The 21,559-nt window shown below is 42.5% G+C and overlaps 1 protein-coding gene across 4 annotated transcripts in view; it reads right to left on the bottom strand.

Annotated features, from left to right (window-relative positions):
* Positions 1 to 21,559, bottom strand: part of BCL11B (BCL11 transcription factor B) — a 92,729-nt gene that overhangs the window by 48,930 nt on the left and 22,240 nt on the right. For 2 of the 4 annotated variants that reach the window (XM_009905264.2, XM_009905273.2), the window contains exon 3: positions 2,711 to 2,926. The exons of the other annotated variants lie outside the window; for them this stretch is intronic. In XM_009905264.2, the coding sequence (XP_009903566.1) occupies positions 2,711 to 2,926 (216 nt within the window). The remainder of the gene's footprint in view (positions 1 to 2,710; positions 2,927 to 21,559) is intronic. 4 annotated transcript variants of the gene reach the window in all.

Here is a 21,559-nt window from a genome sequence, read left to right as displayed (position 1 = left end):
GTGATTGAAACTACTATTAGCAACACATTTTCTAAAGATTGCAAACAGCTCTGGATGAAGCAGCACCAGTTCCCCTGTGCATGACTGAAAGCTACTCAGCATTCCAGGCAATGACTCTTATCTAGGTTGGAGATTTTCAAATGTAGTTTTCACATGGTTGTGCCACAAATCCCACCACAAATTCTCCAGCACAAAACTCCTGGGACTTTCAAGGGCCCTATTTGTGAGTGCCCAGAAGAGATTTGGGAGGACCTGCAACCTCAAGCCTTCAGAGTCACAGCTTGCTTGAGAACTGCACAGAAAAAACTCCAGGTCCTGAATTAAATGAATGCTGAAAAACAAGAAAGGTAAGAAATTATGAAGGAGGAGGAGAGGCGGGAACTGTTGATGGCTTTTGTTCAAAGAAGGAAACAATTCCTCAGAAGCAAGAACAGGGCTGACAGAATAAAAGGCTAATCAAGTCAGAGAGACAAGCAGATCTCTAAAGCTGGAGCAAGTGACTGTTGTAAATGCCTAAATTAAAAAAGAGGGCACAATGCAGGGATCACTAGATTATTAGTCATCACAAGTAACTCATTTTCCTTTAATTTCCACAAAACATTTATGGGACTAGCAAGATCCCATAACCCTTGCCACAGGGTTTAACCATGCCCCAGGGTCATATGCAGTGAATGCTATGGCTAAGAAAGGGTTAACCAGATATAAGCTCCTTTCTTAAGGGAAAAAAATGTTTCTTTCAAGCAGAACTTGACCGACTACTGTCATAAACATGTAGCATGCACTTTGATATAACCTATTCTCTAAGTGTGGCAGACTGCAGCGGTAATTACAGGAAGCCATGATAACAGGTCTCTCCACAGAGCTGGCATCACTCTCCCAGCAAACAGGCAATTCTGAAAACTCACAGTGCACAACTCCAAAGTGAGAATTCAAAATACACAAAGCACAAAAGCCACACTTTCCCATATTCTCTAATAAGTTATTCCTTCCTTCCTTTTCTATGTTTACTTGCCTTTCTCCCCACTAGCTGCTGGCATCAGAAGCAACAGGGAATCAGGACATCCAGTTCACTTTTACAAAATCCTGCCTGTCAAAGTCACCTGTGTGCATACTGCACTAGCGAAGACAGAGAACATCAAAACATGAGAACAGCTCCAGTTTGGTTTACTGGTTACAGGCAGAAGGGAAGAGGGGAGGGAAAGGACTTCCAATGCTCACCATTCGGAAGAACCCATTTCTGCAACCATCTCAGGCCACTTGGTCCATTTGCTGAGGCTGATGAAGCAACACCTGATCAAAATAGCAGCCACACACACACTGTATGCAGCAGCTCCGATAGGAAATCTGACCAAATTCCCAAGATGCACTGATTGACATAATGTGTCGCTGCAAGCCGGGTGCAAGCAGCTGGGTGCAGGGTGAGCCTCTCCCAGGCAGCACAGGAGCCTTCCTCATGTGCTCCTGAGATTTACCCAAAGTTAAAATAGGACCTGAGAATATTTTATTTCAAGATTGAGGGTTTCCAAGATGCAAATTTAAATTTCTTGCAAAACTTCTTGTCATGCTTTATTACAAGGAGAGTTGTACAGGAATATTCTCACGAGATACGGTGTACTGCAGCCAGGTGACACCACTGCTTGTGGAAGGAAAAAGTTGGGCTCAAAGTCTTGCCAGCTTCAGGGAAGAGACATTTCCCAGAAGCTTTACTCCTGACAGTCATTTCTGTGTCTCTAAATCCTCTGGTCCTCATGCATTACTTATCCAGCATCATTCTGGTAAGTCCCTATTAAAACTCCACACACGTTAGCATGAATGAGGGCTGCAGGGTTTGACCCACCACAGTGAGACTCCATAAATGCTTGCAGATTTTGTCACAGCTATATTTTCTTTTAAGCTCTCCCCATTTTCACCTCTCTAGCCTGCAGTTCACCATAGACCTAATCTTGCAACTGAGCCACACTTAGAAACATCCACTGATTTCAAAGAGATCACTGAGTCTGAAATGATGGGGTCTGGTGACAACATGTCCTTGTCCTCTTTGGCTAGCTCAGAGAGCCTTCATTTCCACAACACTTTCCCCTACTCATGGTGACAAAAGTCAGGCACAAAAAAGGAATAAAGGAAAAGTCTGACAGGGGAGATGTGAGGGGTCTGACAGAGGAGATGTGAAGGATTTTTGGCATATTACCAAGGAGCATTTTCTCAAAGCAAGGGAGAAAACAGTATGAAGCACATACATCCTGCATGCACATGGAAGTGGAAGGGGGCCTTTAATATGAATGATTTGGGAGAAAGGGGTAAAGAAAGAGGAAAACCCAAACCCCTCAGATGTTAAATGTTATCCAATTAAGTTTAAAATAAACATCCCTGAGAGATGAAATCTTGGTACTGGGGCATCACGTTCTTTGAGGAGTCTGACATTTATTCACAATGTGGCACAAATGGCCCAGCAGTGGCGACCAGTGACCGCTGAAGGTGGGCAGGCAGGAGGGAAGGACTGGGGAAATGGAGGGAGAGGCACACCCTTTCCCACTCCCCAACCTCTGTCAGGATGGAGGGGGAAGCAGGAAGGGGAGGGGGGTAGTTTAGAGCATTTTCACTGCCTTCCCCATGCGACCCAGTGAAGGCAGCTCTCCCACAGCAAAGATGACATCACTTGGCAGCACTACTGACCTTCAGATAGCAACAAAAAAAAAATTGTTTCTATTACCTGACAACTGACAATGACATCCAAATGTGCCTGACGTCTCAGTCTGAATCTCAGTCTGAGTCCCGCCAACTGAGACTGCACGTGCACCACAGCAGGGCAGGCTAAGGCAGGGCGGGAGGGAGGCCAGTGCGCGGAGAGGTGACGTTATCACGGATGTGTGAGGGTGGGAGGAGGCAGCTATGGGAGCCCCCGGCAGGTTTGCAGGCCTGGACGGCCCTGGAGAAAAAACAATAGAAAAAACTGTCAGTTGGATCTAAGTTTGAAGGGACAGAGGCGGCATCAACAGGGGAAACAGGCAAGGCGGGGGCTGGCTGCCTAATGTGCGATACACTCGGTCTGAACACCTCTCTGGGTTCAGCTGAGGCTGATGGGCTTGTGACGGGCAAAGGAAGAGAATGAATAGATCTGGGGGACTCAGGAACCTGGGCTGGGGGCCTGTGGAGGGCATGGAGAAGGGCAAGTGGGAGAAATGGCTGGCCCTGGCATGGAGGAGTGCTAGAGGTGGCAGATGTCACCACCAGCACTTGTTCAGGGACTGAATCAAAAGGGGGATTATTGTTTTATGTCTGTGTTAATGCACTGAGCCGACACAAAACTGGGCAGGCTTTCTGCTGAGCTGCTGCTGAAGCAGGCTCCACACGCTAGCCCAGACAGAGTATAGTGACTTAGAACTCAAATGGCTTCATCAAGGTGCCAGGAACCGAGCTCCCAGAAGAAAGCATTGGTGACCACTGTACTGCCTTCCTGCTTCAGCCATGGCCAGTTGTATATTTTGCACATCCCAATTATGCAGCCTGCTTCCCTATCAAGCCTGTGAAGAAGGGAGCAACCTTTTTGCCGGTAGCTAAAAGATGATATTGTAACCTCCAACCGTATTATTTATTTTTAACCCTTCTAGGAATCACCTGCCTTTAAAAGTTGTATTTAAGAGTTTTCTGCTGCTTTGCTGGAAATGCTTCCTTCTCCTGGCACTTGTCCAAACTGAGCTCCACGACTTTGAAAAACTAAGATACGAGTCTTACATATCGATATACAAACAAATGCAGATATGCACACACACGCAGAATCAGGTAGGAGTTGCATTTTTGGTAGGCACAAATCAGCAGAGTTTAAAGAAGAGCTGAGCAAATGGCACCATCTTATACCCAACAAGAATCCCACCCCCTTCATTTAAAACTATGCTTGCCACTTTATTTTTGAATAAACGGTAGCTACTAATCAAGGGCAGCTGCTAAATGAAGATACATGGTGGAGTGTCTCCATTAGAAAGCTAGCATTTGCCAACAGTTACCATACAGTGGTAGATCAGAAACCACAGTTTTCCCCTGTATTTAGATCAGGAAATATGTGTGTTAATTGAGGGGTATCTTCTCACAAACAGTTTCTCTTTTTTTAATGGTGGCCATTCTGGCTATGTGTGCATTTCACATACATGCAAACACCACAGCAGCAAGAAATATTTATCTTTGTTCCTTCCAACCCTAGAAAAAACATTTTCTAAAGGAGCCTACACTGCGGCAGCAAGGAGAAATATTTATCCATGCTCCCTCCAACCTTAAAAAAGCAACATTTTCCAAGAGAGCCTCTCCACCTCAAGAGTCCTGATTCGGAAACTAGGCCTGCATGCTGATCTGACAGCCACACATGTGAGGCAAACAGGGATACTTCATCCTTGGCACAGTATCCAGTGCTCCAGTCTGCAAGGACTGCATTTGATTTTGTCGTTTATCTTAAATGGCTAAGAGACCACCAGTGCAAAACATTTGTGTGAAGCTTTTGCCAAAACCACAAGTGAAGAGTCTAAATTCCCTGTGTAAATACTTGAGCTTCAAGCATCAAGGATAAAATTTGTGCTCTGTTGTGAGGAGTGGTTTTAAATAGAAGCCATCTCTGTGGCTCATGGAAGGATGTTTTAATTTTAGGGGCTCAGTTGCTTGGCTTTTGTAACTGTTTGATCTCCCTGGAACTACTATACAAGCAGGTAATGATAACTATTATCAAGATCTTACCTATGTTGCATTTTGTACAGGACTGTGCATTAGCCATGTGGAAATTGATCTCAGACAAGGAATTCTATGTGCATATTCTGCTGCCACTGTAACATCTATATGAATAACAAGTTTGTTTTTTTTCATGGAACAAGCAAAACGTAATAAAAAGGCTAGCACAGGTTATCATGAGCTGCCTGGCCACTCGCCCCTGCTGGGAAAATAGTGACTTTGAAATCAGGATTTAGAGTAGGACCACAGGTTACACTTAGACATGTCTGTGGCCTCACCATGACTAAGGTCCTGCAGTCCCTCAACACTCTGCACATCATGGTGGCATACTACAAGTTTTGGAGGAGCTCGTCACACAGAGGAATTTTATGAAGCCTGCCAAGTGCACCATCAAACGCAATTGCATGGGATTTTAATGTGGAAGTGCACAGGTCCTAGCACACAACACTGCCTGAGAGTAATAGTCTCTCCTATAGTCCTGCTGGGTCCTACCTGTCCATCAGTGATGTATTTGATACAATCTGCATATTCCTGCTCATCAAGTAGGTACAGGGAGGCACTCCCTTCTCTTATCCAATATATTTCCTTTAGTGTAGAAAGGGAAATAAGGTTTCAAATAGAAAGGCCAAGGAATCCTATAAGAGCCTTCCAACAGAGGTACTAAAGGCAAGACAGCAATTGGCTTTAACAAGGTACCTAAAGAATTTATGGGAAAGGCTATAGGACCCAATTGCCAAGGAATTAACAGAACTGAACCTGTAACTCAGAAGGCCTTTTTCTATCCTCTGGTATATATGAGGAAATCTTAAAAGTGATAACCTAGTGTTAGAAAGGAACCTAGTGTTGGAAAGGAAAGGGTTAGTAAGGGAGAAAAAGAATGAACAAAGAGAGACTCTGGCAAATGCTCAGGGAGTTCCACCACCACTTCTGAATCCAGTGCTAAGAGACAAAGATCATCATTCTGCCAGAACAGGACAGTGAGTCCAACCCTACAAGCAAAGTGAAATCAGGTGATTTCTCCTCCTCTTTGGTACCACATTAGGGTTTGCTTCTTTGTCACAAATAGAATAGATATAATTCCATAGAATCATGAAAAGGGAAATCATGAAGAGGGAAGTATTCACTGGCCTCCAATAAAGGTATGGAGATAGAACAAATTGGTGTTCAGAAATGCTCAGCTTGTGTTTGCTAGGAACATGCCCATGTTTTACCTTTCCAGCCCCTCTTCTGTGGGATTTTTCCTCATAAAGGCTCTGTTTAAAATTCAAAATTAAGACAGGGGATCTACTATTACTCAGCTTAACTACTACAGGTGATGGACAAACACAAAATGAACAAACAGATAAAAAGATATAGGTAGATAGACAGTATCCTAAGGTGCTGCTGAGAGTTTTCTGCTCAGCTCACACAGCACAAAGCAAGGGAGGGGAGCCAGTCTCTAGAATTCTACACCAAATTGACCACATAATATTGCACACAGATTTAAAAAATAATACACTCCTGCAAACCCCTGACTGCCACAAAAGGCACAGCCACAACCAGCACTAAGGGAGAGCAGATCACAAGATCTGTGGTGCAATCCCAAAGGCAAAAATCTGATCTGACTGGGGTGAGCAGGCACATACATGCAGCTCTGTGTCACTTGGACATTGCTTATACAATATGTGAGGCTTGATTTTCCTCTTGGGTCAGCCCTGGGAAATCACCCACCTGCACTGCAGATCTCAATTATATATTCTGCATTCATTCTGCACGTATACGAAGGGGAGTTTTGCTCATAGCAGGAGTGTGAAACATGCACAGGCACTGTCACCATGTAAATAAAAGATCTGCATTGCTGATGGTAAAGGAGGATTTTGTCCTCACACTTCAAATAGCCTTGGCATATACTCAATACCTGTATATGGCAGTAGCTCACAGGTTATATTGACTCCCAGGCACTGCTAAGTGTAATTTTTCTGCTCTCTGCTATTTTTAAACTTGCAAAGAAGAAAATAAGGTAAATTGGACATGACCCCAGAAGATGGAAATGAGCATAAAAGCCTAGATGAACATGACAAAAGCCACAATCAAGGCATAAATTGCATCCTTTTGTTGTCCCTCTCCTTGAGCTTCAGCATGACTGGCCATATGATATGGTATATGTAAAATACCACGCTCCTCTCGCACATCTGCAGAAAAGTCCCTGAGCAGAGCACAAAGACAAAGCTGCAAGCAGCATTCGCAATATCCCACCTCAGCATGGCTCAGATCAGGGAACCTGATCTTAATTTGAGAGACTTTGCTTTACATCTCATGTCACGTGTTAAATGCAGCCACATGTAACATCCCTGGGGGTGCTTGCCTGAGTGAGTGCCTGGGTGTGTATCTGTGCACAGGCAGACACATAAGCCACTAAACAGGGCATGAACTAAGTTTTTCTGTGTGTCTCTCTGTGACTGTCTGGTGACAGAAAATCAATCAATAGCTGGTTAGAGACTAAATCTCAGTTCCATTATTTAAAAAAATCTCTTTAAATAAAAAGAAAAACATCTGTTCAGATACTGTGGCTAAAAATTCAGAGTGCAGGCTGAAGCCTCATCGCTGCCCTGTGCCCATCATGTCAGGGAGAGGACTGCAGATGTTTTGAGGTGGGTTTTATATGTACCATCACAGCAGCCTTGAACAGACACTTCCACAAGTGAAAAATTAATCACTAATCACTTGCACTATCCAAAAGTGAAAGACTAAGCACTGAGTATTATTCAATAATCTTTCAAACATTTTTTTTTATGAGCTTTTACTAAGACAGGTTGTCTCATCTGTATTACACCCTCTCATACGGGCTTTTCCCATCAGATATTATTATCTTTCTACCATGTCTTTTTACACAGGCACCAACAGGACTGACAAAGCAAGTATGCGCAACCACATATGTACACACATAGAATGTACAGAGACACAGACATTTTCAACAGCAACTAGCAGAGCAGTACATTGCAATTGGCAGGTACATACAGCATCCTCCAGGAAAGGCAGAAGGACTCAGTGGCACTGGCAGATACACTATTACACATGCTCATTCATGGAGCCCAGTGCTCAGCCAGACACACCTGCACACCAGCTTTTGCCTCTTGCCCCAGTACACACACAGTGGGCTTGGAGCAGTACCCTGGTAATGACTTATGATGCCAAGACGAAAACTTTGCTTCAGCTGGAAACAGGCTGCTCTGGGTAGAGAAGAAGGAGTATAGGGAAGGGATTTCACTTGATATTTTGCTCAGGGATTTTTACTTTTCTTTTTTTTTTTGGCAGACAAGGATTCCCTTTGAATTGATACATTTCTTTCTCCCAAGAATTTCAAATGATAATGTATAAATGAGTCATAGAACAAGAACAGCTATGTGGTGAGCAAGGAGAAAGAGTGTGAGTGAGGGGCACTGGCACAGAAATTTGACAGTACCCCAGCTCCCCCCCCCTTTCTCCCCCCATGCCAAGACATTAATTCTCACAAGTCGGAGAAAATTACTATGCATGAATGCAAAAAGCATGATCAGGAGTAATTAACATGGCTTCATATGCAAATTTTATTAATGCAGAAGTACAAAGTCATTATGCAAATGAAACTTACGTCAACTCTCTTGACAAATATTCATCTCTAAAGCTCAAGTTTCTCCCTTCTATTTTTTTTTTTTAGGTTTTTTTTTGGTGTAAAAAAACAACAAATGAAGAAAAGAAGTGGTGAGAACTGTTCGACAAGTTTGAAAAGTTGTTTTTCAACTGGAGAAATTTATTCTTGCATTGTTGATATATTTTTTGTTGTTGTTGTTGGCAGGTACACGACAGCTCATGGAGGAGAACGGGAGGATGGGGGACGCGGGCTACCAGCAGCAGGCAGCCAATCAAAACGCCAGCGGCTGTAATGAGCGCGATTGATGACTGTTTGGCTTTACTGCAGGGTAATGAACTAGAATCGAGTCTGAGGAGGAAAAAAATATGAATATTCATGAAGCTGTGCTCCTGCCTTTGATGATTAAAGAAATTTTTAATATTCAAATAAGCGCTTGCCAAGTGATTAACAAAGAACAAGCATGCAGGAATATGGAAATGGAGCTGTGGAAGATTTGGGAGTCACAGTCTGTGCAGAAAAGACAGCACAAAAATTCATAAACAAGATAGGCAGATAACCTAATTCAAATCTGAGCAAATAAAGGGGAAAAAAATCCCATTCTTTTTCATCAGTTTGGATATTTTATCAGTCACTTTGGTTTAGAGTGCGAAGGATAAAAACAACTGGTGCAGTAAGATGGAGTAAACATCCAAACCCTCAGAAACCCAACCCAGCAGTTACAAAGTAAGAATCTGGGGTGAGAAACCAACAGGAAAATGATGGTTAAGTCCACCGTTTGCCATGGGCTATTGCTTTTCAAAAGCAGTAGCCTACCTGATTCTGAGAGCCTACTGGCTACTGAGAAATGCCAACTTGTGGTACAAGTAGGTACAAGTAGGAGATGGAAGTAGCCCAAAATAACAAAGGCCAGTCCCTTCCCTCAGATAGAGGTGCACCCTGGGGTTTGACCACTGTCTGGGAGAGGAGGGCGGGAATGTAACAGAAAGAAGAAATATTATTGTCAGTGAAAAAAAAAATGAGGGAAAAGGGCAAAACAAGGGTGCAAGGAGGTCTCGGTTGCCCACCCTAGTAATCAGTTGGTAAGAAATGTGTTTTCCATGTCTGAGCCGGAAAGATCCTCCACTCCCCACAGCGTTCTAAACAAGGATACAAAAATCCAGCCACATTACAAAATGTCTGATAAGTTCAAGCTCTCACAGCTCAAGAGCTTCACTAAGGATTCACACTGAAGCACATAATAACAATATTATTGCTAAAATGACTTTTCAGTGAAAATACATCTAATTAGCAGCCAATGACATCCTATTTGTTTTCTTTTCTTTTTTGGAAAAACAGTTACCTTCAGACACCAGAACAAAATGTGTTTGAGCTCTTTCTGTTACCCAAAAGCCAGAGTATGGATGTCCTCAAACTCAGGGTAGTGGTAAAATGACTCACCTTCTTTGCTATTAGATCCTGGAGTTTCACAGGCCTGTTTGACTTTTCTGCAGATCTTTAAAACCTCCAGTTAAGCATTTCCCATTTTAAAATCTAAAGAAAGCATAGGCTAGATACCATTTAATAATTAGCTTGTATCATTAGAATGTAACATTTCATCTCTACTTAAAAAGTAATAATAACAGCATGAGGACAACAATACAAAATGCACTAAACGGCCATGACTGGAACCTTCAGAGCTGCCGTGAAAACATATCATGGAGATAATAGGATTTTTCCTCCTGTATCTGCTCCAATTTTGGAGACTCGGAAACATTCACTGCTGATGTACCACAGGAAAGAAAAAGGGGGAGAAAAAAGGGAAGCAGAAAAAAAAATTAAAATGCCTAAACAGAAGTAAAGATAAGGTTAAACAGCATGCAGGGGTATTGCTGGGAGTCTTTCCTCTGAATAATGCCAAGACCTTTTGAAGATGCCTGTTGTCTCTAGGTGTGTGTGGGCGGGTAAAGTGCGACATTACATAACACACATGTGGCAGCGGCTGTGCACAACCGTACTGATTAAAATGCTTGACTGTGAAACTCAGCTTTCCATTTCCTGGGCTGTCCGTAGCTCATCTCAGACCCTTAAATACCATAAATGTTATCCTTTCTCTATGAGATTCCTTGGTTTTATTTTAATTAACACATTTTCCTTTTTTCATGGCAGAGAAGCAACTACCAGCTCATACGTTTGGTGGCTTTGAAGCCCTTCTTAAACAGCAGTTGAGTTCTACCACATAAATGTGAATACTTAATATTTATGCCAAATGTTCATCCTTTCTTTAAAAGCATCTCATTTACATATTTCTGTAGAAGAATGATACTTCAGCAGGGCAGGTGAACACACATTTCAGCATATAGAGTCAATGGGAAAAACTGTTAGGAGTCAATATTGTAAAAATCAGCCCCTAAATACAAGTGGCTTGAAATGAGTATGCAGCTGTGGTTGCCTGTCACTAGTTAGATGCTGTAATAACAACAACAATAATAACAACAATAATAATAATAACATGCCTTTGATTTCTCTAGTGCCTTCCACACAAAGATCTGGAAGCACTTTACAAAGCTAAATAAACTGAGCTTGGAACACCCTATGTGGTGAATAAATATCCTAATATATATAAATATCTTGGTTTGATCATGCAATTCTTCTCACTGCATAAAAATCCACGTTAGGTTGTCCATGTATTTGCAGATAGAATTTTGGAGGCTCAGACACTGAGGGAAAGCTGTGGAGGTTTTTACTTGCCTTGTGGAGTTCCACAAGGTTGCTTATGCGGTGCCAGAATGTCTCTTTTAGGAAATAGGGGCGTGGGTTGTAACCAGACCCACTCAGTGGTCAGGGTTGGAGACCCACAGGAGTGTTCAGGTGTTGCACAGCAGTGTCACCAACATACCTATGATCTGGGTTCCTGGGAGGGCTCCTGCAGGACCACCAGTCCTCACTTCCACCTGATGCTCATGCAGACCAGCTCCTGGCCCCTTGTCTGTGCTCTGAACATGAAGCTAAGGGGAAATCTGAAACGTCTTGGATCATCCCAGTTAAATACACAGGAAAAAGGTCTTTTGCCTACTCCAAAGATGCCACTCCCTCAGTGCCCTCTGCCCATCCCACTGACACAAGGCTTTGCCCCATGAGGACTGTATCTCTGTTCTATCAGAGCACTCAGAAGCAATAGCAGGGGAAAAAAGGGCAGCGTTAGACCTAAAACATCACAAGGCATATCAACAGCATATCAACAGCTGTGACATAAACATAGGAAACCAGGGCCTTTTCTCACGTCAGAAGTGTGCTCTTGCAGACAGGGTTCTAAGAGGAAAGAGGGCCAGGGCTCATACTCCAGGGCACGGACCACATGGGACACAGCTTGTCCCCTTCAGGAGCTTGTCTTTCCCCTTCCCATCCTTTGCCTGTCTGGTCTGTTCAGCTCCAAAACATTTCCAAGCACAGCCTGACTCTCATTCCTTGGATGCAGAATGCCTAACACAACGGTGTCCTGATCTGAGCTGCAATGTCCAGCAGCTACCACAATAAACTAACAAATAACAATAATCACTCTGATTTGTGGAGTTTGTTTTTCAAAGGGCATAAAGGGTTGACAATAAACAGTTCATCAATTTTCCGAAGTTTGTTCCCCAACTCTTTTAAGTAAACCCTGGGGAGTTTCAATGCTTGTAAAAACTCTTGTGGAGATTCAAATTTTTAGTCCTGAATATATCATGAATATTTATATATTTCAGCAAAGATTGCTGTTGTAAATTAAACATACAACTACCCCAATAGATGATCATCTCCGTGCAAATAATAAAGAAACTCAGTAGACTGAAAGAGCTGTTTCCAAAGGGCAAAACAATATATACAGGCAGCTACAGAGAGAAATACCACTCAAATAATCAGAGGACTTAACATCAAGAGCGTTGTCAAGGGGCTAAAATGAAGTGAAGTGGCAAGGCAAAAGTCCCACATAGGCAGAAGTCAGTAACACCAGTGGACATCTCCACTGCCTTGGCCACTGGGACCAAGCCAGGCTCACATCAGAAGACACTGCACTGCACACTTGTATCCTCAGGCAGAATGCAGCCTCTGGAAAATAAACAGCTGCTCAGGTAAGTATCTCTTCTTGTTCTAAAGTTTGCCTTCTACTAGTATTTTTTTTTTAATTTTGTCTCAATGTCACACTGAAAAAGGCTTTAGCAGGTCTTCTGCTGTTTGGTAGCAAAACCAAATCCTGGAAGAGGAGAGACTTGGGGAAAGAGCAGCAGATGATGTCATTCTGCCCCTCTGTGCCTCAGTCTCCCCATCTGTGAAAACTGGCTAATGACATCCACCTGATTTAGTTAACGGTTCTGGAAACTAAGAAGACTCTAACTGCCATATATTAAGCAGCAGCATTGTTAACTGCTTCACCGCTGGAAATGTGAAAGACCATCAGGTGCTGCTGATGTCCCTGCAAAGCACAGATGGACAAACTTAATATACAGACACAATTAGCTTTGGGAGAGAATCACAGCTCCTGGTTTGGGGCTCACTCTTTGCCAAAAGCAATGTAAGCGTAGTCACTTTATAAATTCTGAATTCCAATGTGAAAAATAGTCTACCTGCCTAGTGTGAATGCATACATTACACTTCAAGTACTACAACAGTGTTTGGGAGGAGTCTCATTAATGTGCACATTTATAATTTGCAAATTTTTTCATGAGCATGGAGGACATTCACACTCAGTAGAGCATTTCTCTAACACCAAACTTAAGCAAAGCAGGGCAAGTAATCATAGCAGGGGAAAAAGCAAGAGAGATTTTTAAAATTAAGATTTCCTTTGAGTTTTGAATCTCTCAGGGAAAAACCAGTCCAGCCACATGTGTACAAGCAGGCCCAAGTCTGATAACTGAATCTGTCAAATTAAATGAGCAGAGCAATCAACCGGAGATGGTAAAACAATCCACCAAACAAGGGGAACCCTGAGGATCTAAAGCTTCAGTCTTCAAATTACTGGACATCAGCACAACTGAGTAAATGATGCCCTCTGAATGGAAAAGAAGCTAGAAAATTAACTAGCTTTTAAATAATGAAAGAAAGCTGACAAATAAACCACCAGCCAGGAATGTAGCTCACACTATAATATAAGTTCAAAAAGGGAAATAATAAACCAGTGTTTCATTTGCACAAGGAAGCATGTTGCAAATCTGCACCCAATCCCGCTGCTAAATAGAACAATGAAAACTTTTTAGCCAAGGACTTGTACCCAAGCAGAATTTGGCTAATTAGACAGGATAACTGAAGTCTACACCAGGAGAGGTAAAACACAAGAACGCTATAAAAACAACCCCTTACTCCTTTCGGTACGACATAAAACTAAGAGCAAAGTCAGCTACAAGAAACCAAGAACCATACTGCATACAGGATGTTTTATCTGAGGTATATTTTTTTCTGGACCAGATCCCCTCATAATTCCCAATTCACCCCTTTGTTTGTACAGAATAGCATCTTTCTCCACAAGGCAAAAGTATAACACACAAAAAAAGCTTTTTACTATCATTTCTGGGGGAAAAAAAGAAAAAAGAAGAAAGAGAGAAAAAAAAGAAAAAAGAGAGAGAACAAACCAGAGGTATTGTACAAACCGATGAAGAATTCCCTCAAACCATCAAACATCCATGGTCAGGATGAGGAAGAGATATTAAATTTATACTTATCACCCCAGTAAAACAAAAGGTAGTGGGGTTTTTGTTTGTTTCTGATTAAAATTTCAATGTATCCAAACAGAAGCTTATTTCTATATATATATCACTGTCTAACCAAATCTTTCTGCAACCTCTTGCATTACAAGCAAAATCTCTAAAATGTCACCAACTGAAAAATTGAACTAGCCTGTAATTAGTTGCAACAAAGTACTCCTTTTAACCCTAATTTTCTAGATGTAAATGCCATTTCTGAAGTAAGCATTATGAACCTTCCTTAAGGACAAGCGGAATCAAACTGTAAAATCATAAGCAGCGATCTAGTAGTTCTTCCTCTAAGCAAGCCTTTTATTTCCCTGTAATAAATTCAAATGCAGTCTTCAGTCTCTTAATAGGTGATCACAGAAAATATGCATGCACACCAAAACCGCTACAACAGACCTTATTTTTTAAATAACACTTCAATCACTAATATAATAAAGACTGTTGTAGAACGTTAGCTCTGGTATCATTACTCCTTATGATTCAATATTCTAATGACTGGCTGTAACAGAGGTTTACGTTCTGCCGAGGTTTATACCACTATTTAATGTAATTAAGGGAACTGGCAGCCAATGCCTCTATGGAAATACCATTTCTATCGCAGAGTATTCCCACCAGAAATTCAGAGAAACCATAACACACAAAATTTGATTCCGTTTATTTTTTCCCCTGTTCTGAAACTGATCTGGCATTTCTTGGACTTTGTAGAAGGAATTAATTTGGCTTCTGTAGGCATGTTATTATTGACAATACTAATAATCTATGACAAATGAGCCATCCTTGCTCGTCTCTTTCAGCAGGCATTGCAGTCTGCAACATGGCTTTGCAAAACCCTAGAGCCGGACTCTCCTCTTGCTGGGAGCCCTGTAAGTGTACCACCAATGGGGTTTTAAGTAAGCCATTAAAATGCTAATTTCCAGTATGGGCCAGATCCCTGTTACCACTGAAAGCAGAACTAAAGCTTCTCTGGAGACGGGATAAGGCCCTTCCAATGTGATCAAAGAGTAAATACATGCAAAGCTCTGATGGGAAAAAGGATCTTTTTTGTAATTTTAAAACCAGACAGGGAGAGTCCACCAGGCACATAATCCATGTTACAGTCACATCTGGGATCACTGATATCTGGGATAACAGCAGCAAGAAGGATGGATCCAGGCTTTCCACCTGAGGTCAAGGAAGAGCACTTAATACCTAGGACTGCATCAAAATAGTTTGTTACCTTTTGGGCTACACTCCTCTCCACTCAACACAGCTCTGCTGACAACAGTGGATATGTCACAAACAGCTATGCATGACTTTGTCATGTTTGCATTCACCTCATCTTGCAAAGATAGCTCAGTCCCTTTAGCAGCCCTCGCTCAAGCAAGAGGTTTATGAAGCCACCCAGGTCAGGAATATAATTCATCCCCAAAACCAGAGTTCTTCCACTACCTACAACACTAGAGCTCACCACCTGACTTGGTTAAAATAAAAGCTTAGGTACCTTTCCCTTCCAGCTGTAAAGCTCTCTGTAGAGAAGAGGGGGGAAAAAATGCTGAAACAAACCCCACACACATTTGTAGGGAGGAACGGGACAAGGAATGATAATGAGAAAGGGAGCGTGTCTGTTTCCTATTACTGCTATCTCCTGTGCTTTCACCTCCACAAACAGATTAAAGGAGGGCTTCTGGAACAGAAGTCCAACTTTCCTTAATCTGGGCTCTTAAACTGCCAGGATCTGGTTACATTTTCTCCTTCTCCAGATTTTAATACTTTTATTTTATACCCCATTGCAGGGGAAGGGGAATAATTTCAGTGTCACTGTAAGAAAGAAGTCACTGGGTTTTGCGATCCAGCAGCTTCTTTGGCAGAGGGAACTGCTGGTTGGCATATCCACCCGTTTGACAAAACTACTATTTCTGGGCACAAGCTCAAAAACAGGTAGGAAGCAAATGCTGAGAAATAAGGAAGTAGAAACAGCCAACAGATTTTTCACTACCAAGAACGCCAAGAGTAAACATGATTTATTTAGCTGTGTTTAACATGTCTCTTCTGCACTAGACTGCAGAAATCTGCTTGCATTTAGAGCAGGAGGAGGAGGCGGCAGGGGGGAGGGGATGAAAAGGGAATCCATTACGGCGCTCCGCTGGTACTTTCTGAATTGTTCAGTCACACAGTTTTATTGAGTACAAGTATTTTCTAGCCCAAAATATATTCATGTGTCAGAAGAAAGCAGCACTAATCTGCTGTTAATTAACAAGCTGCTGCTAACAAAAGATGAAGGACCCAAATCATACAAACAATATTTACGTGGGTGTCACATGATTTTGTCACAGATCTTTTCTTACACCACCACCCCCACACACACACCCCTCAGGCCCTTCTCTCGTGCCTCCTCCTCTTCCTCAGTACTCATTTGCAGTGCTGCAGTGCAGAGAAGTCCTGGCTGGTCTGGATACCAGCACCCACAGTGGAAGTGAGGGTACCCAGCCTCACCTCAGTGAACACAAACTCAAACAGGATCTTGCCCAAGGCACTTCACACTGGAGCTCCTACCTTCCCATGGGGAGAAGGTCCCTACTGCACACTCACAAGTGAAATTTCCTTAGATTTGTATTCAATTACAAGGCAAAAGCCATCTTCTGGCACCGTGCCTGCAGTGGTTGCAGTGCTGCCGAGGCTCCAGGAAGTGGCACAAAGCATCCCATCTTCCATCACTGGCAGCACCCGGGCTGCAAGTGTGAACAGGCAAGATCACTGCCTTACCTGGTGCCCTGTCTGTGATTTTGGATCTGGTTAATCCAATTTTTTTTTTTTTGCTGAGGAACTTATGGAGGAGGGGAACATGCTAATGGCACAGAGACCTGGAGGGTTTCAAGCTTGGTCAAAAATATCAGTGCATGCACAAAAAGGTAGGGTTGTGAGCAGTGAACCAGAGGGCAGGCTTTCCCTGCCATAGCCCTGCTACTGTCACTTTGGACAACAGAGCTTGTGTCATCATCCAGAGGGGTACTGAGGCCCCTACTGCTGGATGCAGCCAGGCACTTTGGAAAATCCAGCCATTCTTTTCTGCCTCATATGAGAAATGTGAGTGCTTATCTGTATGTCTGCTGTGGGTGGTTTAAAGCTGGTGCTGGCAAAGAGATGGGAGGGTTAAAACAAGCACTAAAAATTTCTGGACTTGCTGCACTCCCAAGAAGAAAAGTAGGATTGCAGTGATAGAGAAATGACAGATAGTCTACTCTATTTTAACCATGAAGACAAAGCTGCACAGACCTGCCCTAGAGAAGGGTGGGATGAAGTTTAGGTTCTTCTCAGTATTTCCATCACATAGCCAGGGCTGGAAGAAGTGTAGGAACAGGAGGGTTGAAAACAGGAATATTCAAGTGTGATTTTAGAAGTGCCAAGGTTCTCCCATGACGACATGCTGGGGTGATATTTCTGCTGGCACAGTGCTCTGCATACCTCAGTTAGAGTCTCTCCTCGAAGGCCACAGTTTTCTCAGTAAGAAACAAGCTGCTGGAGTCAAAAGGCCTCTGGATTGAGGGATAGATGCTTCTGGTGGCCAGCAAAGGTGTTCTTTCCTTCTGTGTACTAGCACTGCTAACAGCAAACTACCTCGTGCATCCCTTTCAAAAAACAGCAAGTATCCTTGATCAGCTTTAAAATAAAAAATAAAATACACCATCTTAAATTATAAACTTTGCATAATGAGGCATGTTCAATGTAGTCTGAGGGGGCTGGAGTGGAGCATCGAGATTTTTTTTTTTTTAGGGATTTGGGGGTTATTCTCTTAGCTACTTTCTGCAAAAAGGCCCTGTACCATAAACATTAATCAAACACTGTATTCTGCCTTTTAGTCTTGAACAATTATGAGCACAGTTTTGTGATCTTTAGCCATATTTACTGATACTCAAAGGCAGAGTCTATCTTGTTAGATTGTTATAAATGGGACCCCAGGGAATCGGTACACAGGCGGAGGCAGATGTGAGAGAGAGTCTTCATAGAGCTCGGGTGTGCTTCAGTTTTCTACTGCTGAAATTTATGAATGTTTTGGAGGGAAAAAAAAAAAAAACACCACACTTTATGCTGCACTGCCAGATCATTACAAAGAGCTGTTCGTAGACTAAAAGAAAAGTTCCATTTTGCTGAACTTAAGATTTTTTAAGGTTAGCTGTTAAATTTCAAAGTGTGGTTTACATGTGCTGGCCACTTGTATGCACAAAAGTTTCAGAAACAGACACGGGAAAGGTTTCTGGTTATAAACCACCAAAGAAAGAAATCCACAAGTTCTATCTTGTTTTCCCTTAGTTAAATATATTGTCTCTGCTCCAGACCTGTTTCATAATACCATAAAACAGAGATGGGTTTCCGACACTAGATTTGAGAAGCTGTCACATTAAAGGTAAACTTTTAATCTGCTGCAGACAAACAGCACACATTTTTATTTCCAGAGTAACAGCTCTGGAGAAATGTTTAAACAAGAATTTAAGAATGTTGTGGTAAAGCCAACATATAGGGGTCTCAGACAGCTACTGGGTTTGAGCTTCTTCTCGTCTGTCCTTTTTTAATTCTTTCAACAGCCTACTCAAAAATAGGTTTCTATCAGCAGAGTAACCAAGACGCACAGTAAAGTGAACCTCTAGACTTGCTTTTATTTCTAGTTAATTTAAAAAAAGGAATGTTTAAACTGAAATGCAGGTCTGAATTTCTAGCTATTCACACCCATCTTTTTATTTTCTTGGGTCTCACAATTGAACACTTTTAAGCAGTTAATTGTGTCACAATTAGTAACACATTAGTCCTCCGATATTTTTAATAGCAACCCAGGTTTTCCCCCAAGGCACTTTAAAAATGGCAGGCTCGGCTATACTCTCCTTTTTTTAAAACTCCCATGCACTTTCTTCTTTAAAAACCTCCCACATGCATTTCACTCTGAAAATACCAGCACAGATCTTAATCCTGCCAACGCTTACAGACATGCTTAACTTTCTGCACATCAGTAATCCTGCTGACTGTGAGAGGACCGTTGGCGTACCTACAGCTTGGTGCAGGCTAAGGATGAAATCCTGCTTTTGCTAAAGCCAATGGCAAAACCCCCACTGACGTCAATAAGGTTATGCTTTCACATCCAGTTTGTTGCAGGATTGGGACCATCTTCACTTCAAGGTACTTTCCTAAACTCTTTTTGTTGGGTTGATTTTCTTTTTCATCCTTTTTTCCTTCCTGCCGTTTCTCTCCCTCACCTCCCACACTCATTCTTGTGGGGCCCCATGTTGAGACCACTTGAAAACTTCTGCTGTTCAAATCCCTCTGCAAGGGAAACCCCCTTGCTGATATGGGAAACATCCTTTCCAGGTAAAGCTGAAAGAAACTATTTTGCCCCCTTGGTATGTGTTTACATAAACTAATTAAAACCTGGGAAGCTGGGTTCCAAACGATGCCAAGAAGAAATTGTTAATATTAACTGAGGTGAAACAGGAACCTCTAAATGTTTAAAATTAGCTGTAGGGAAAAGGAAAGAGGGAGTTTAAAAAAAAAAAGTGGAAGGAAAGAATTTTTTATAATTTTACCATAAAGCCAATACGGTGCAGCCTGGACTGCATGGAGTTAAAATTAATTTAGGGGCTTGTTCTTGCTCTACAGTGAAGGGGGAAAGTGATCCTGAAAAACAGGGGAGGGGGAAGCAGTGGCAGCCGTCTCGGAAGCACTGCAGTGCTGTGAAGAGCCGGCAGAAGTGAGCAAACCAGCTGAATCACTTGCAAAATTAATCAGTAACAAAGAGGCTGGAGTTGTTGGCGGGCTGCAGCCCTTGAACCTGGACTCTGGTCTATAAATTTAAACTTGGAATGGCTCTCTACTTGTTGAAAGACAGGTTGGCTCCAGGCCAAGCCATAGGAGGAAAAAAAAATAACAAAACATTCCTTCTTGCTCAGGAAACTTTTCTCCAGTTTCTAAACTCTTTTTATGACCTAGTAATAGGGCACTCCAGAAAATGGGAAACAAAAACTCAGCACTGAAAGGAAAAAATTAACCAGAAGTTGGTTTATTAAAGAAAATAAAACAAGTAGGTGCTAAATTCAAATCCGGATTTTGCCTCTGCAAAAGTACCGTGGTTGTAATAGAAGACTTAAGAGCACCTCACCAATAATTCAAAGGAGACTTTTATAGTTACATTAGCTGGCTACAGGTTTGACTCTGAAAATTATAAATGTCTTTAAAGAAGAAGGTTGTTTAATCCCTGTCTGCAGTTGCATCTTGCTCTCTTCTCCCCCACCACTCTACCCTGTCTAAATGAACATTACAAAAGCAGCATGGTATAAACCCCATGTAGAATGATCATTTATTCAGCGGTGTATCTTTCCTTTCTTATTTTTTCCCGTCTTCAAACACGGGCGTGCAGGAGAATCGACACTCTCCCCTGCCTCTGCTCATTGCCAAGGCAGTTTCAACCACAAATACCTTCCCTTCACGGTGCTTTCCCAGCTCGAGCAGACAAGGAGTGGGCTGGGGCAGAGTGAGGGGCTGAAGTGCAGAGCGGGGGAGCTGTCAAAGTGGGAAGAAAGAAGGCAAACATCTATTCAGAGGCCAGACAGACTGAGCAAGGTCAGATGCCGAGACACAGCCCCTTGCAGCAGCTATGCAATTATGTCCGAAGTCTTCACAGCACCAAGAGTCCCACAACCTGCATGCAAGGGCTGGACCAGAGGATCTAAGGCAGCTGGAAGAAGGTGTATAATGATTTTAATTGCTCTTCCGAGATGCTAAAGGGTAGATGAGATGCTCTTTAACTAGAGCAGAGGGCTGATGCTCTATACTGCTTGCAAGAATACATGCAGATAAAATACCCTAATGAGAGAGTGGAGAGAGAAATATGATAAGTGCCAGCCATGATCAAAAGGTGAAATAAAGTACTGAAATAAAATGCAGCCTAATCAGAGCATGGAGGACAGGGATCTGCAATCTCTGCACCAAAAGTGGCTGTTAAGATAAATTAGATAATCACTCCCACCTCCCTTCCTCCCCAAACTTGCTTGTTTTTTAATGAAGGGGCTTACTCCTGCAAGGCTGAGTGCTGTGCAATACTGGTGGACATTTAAAGCTATACATGCAACACACCTGCCACAGACATGCACCTTGTACTTGCACTTTCCAAGAAAATTGGGATCTACTACTTGGTAAGTCTTTTCCATCTGCAGATTTTATGACCCTGCTGAGGGACTAGTGAGCAGTGTCCCCCTTTTCTTGCTCAGGAAATACACTACCGTATGGCAGAAGAAAGAATGAGTTTAAGAGCCGTTGGGCTTAACAGTGGTTTGTGCTGATTGTGCTAAAATCTTTCTGCAAAGACATACATGCAAAGAGGAAAAAACAACAACCGCTAAGTAACCACTTCACATCTACCATTAAGATTATTAAACTCCTTACAAGTGGTATCTACACAGCCTTCCCCACTACACACAAATATACACACACCCCCAAGCTCTGCAGCATGGCAACTAGGAGCCAAGACGGCACTCCCTCTTCCCAAAGCAGCAACCACATTCATTCCTGTTAAGGGGTT

Source organism: Dryobates pubescens, chromosome 5 (assembly GCF_014839835.1).
Source record: "Dryobates pubescens isolate bDryPub1 chromosome 5, bDryPub1.pri, whole genome shotgun sequence".
Taxonomy (NCBI): domain Eukaryota; kingdom Metazoa; phylum Chordata; class Aves; order Piciformes; family Picidae; genus Dryobates; species Dryobates pubescens.
Note: the sequence above shows the minus strand (reverse complement) of the source record. Positions and strands in the feature narration are given on the sequence as shown.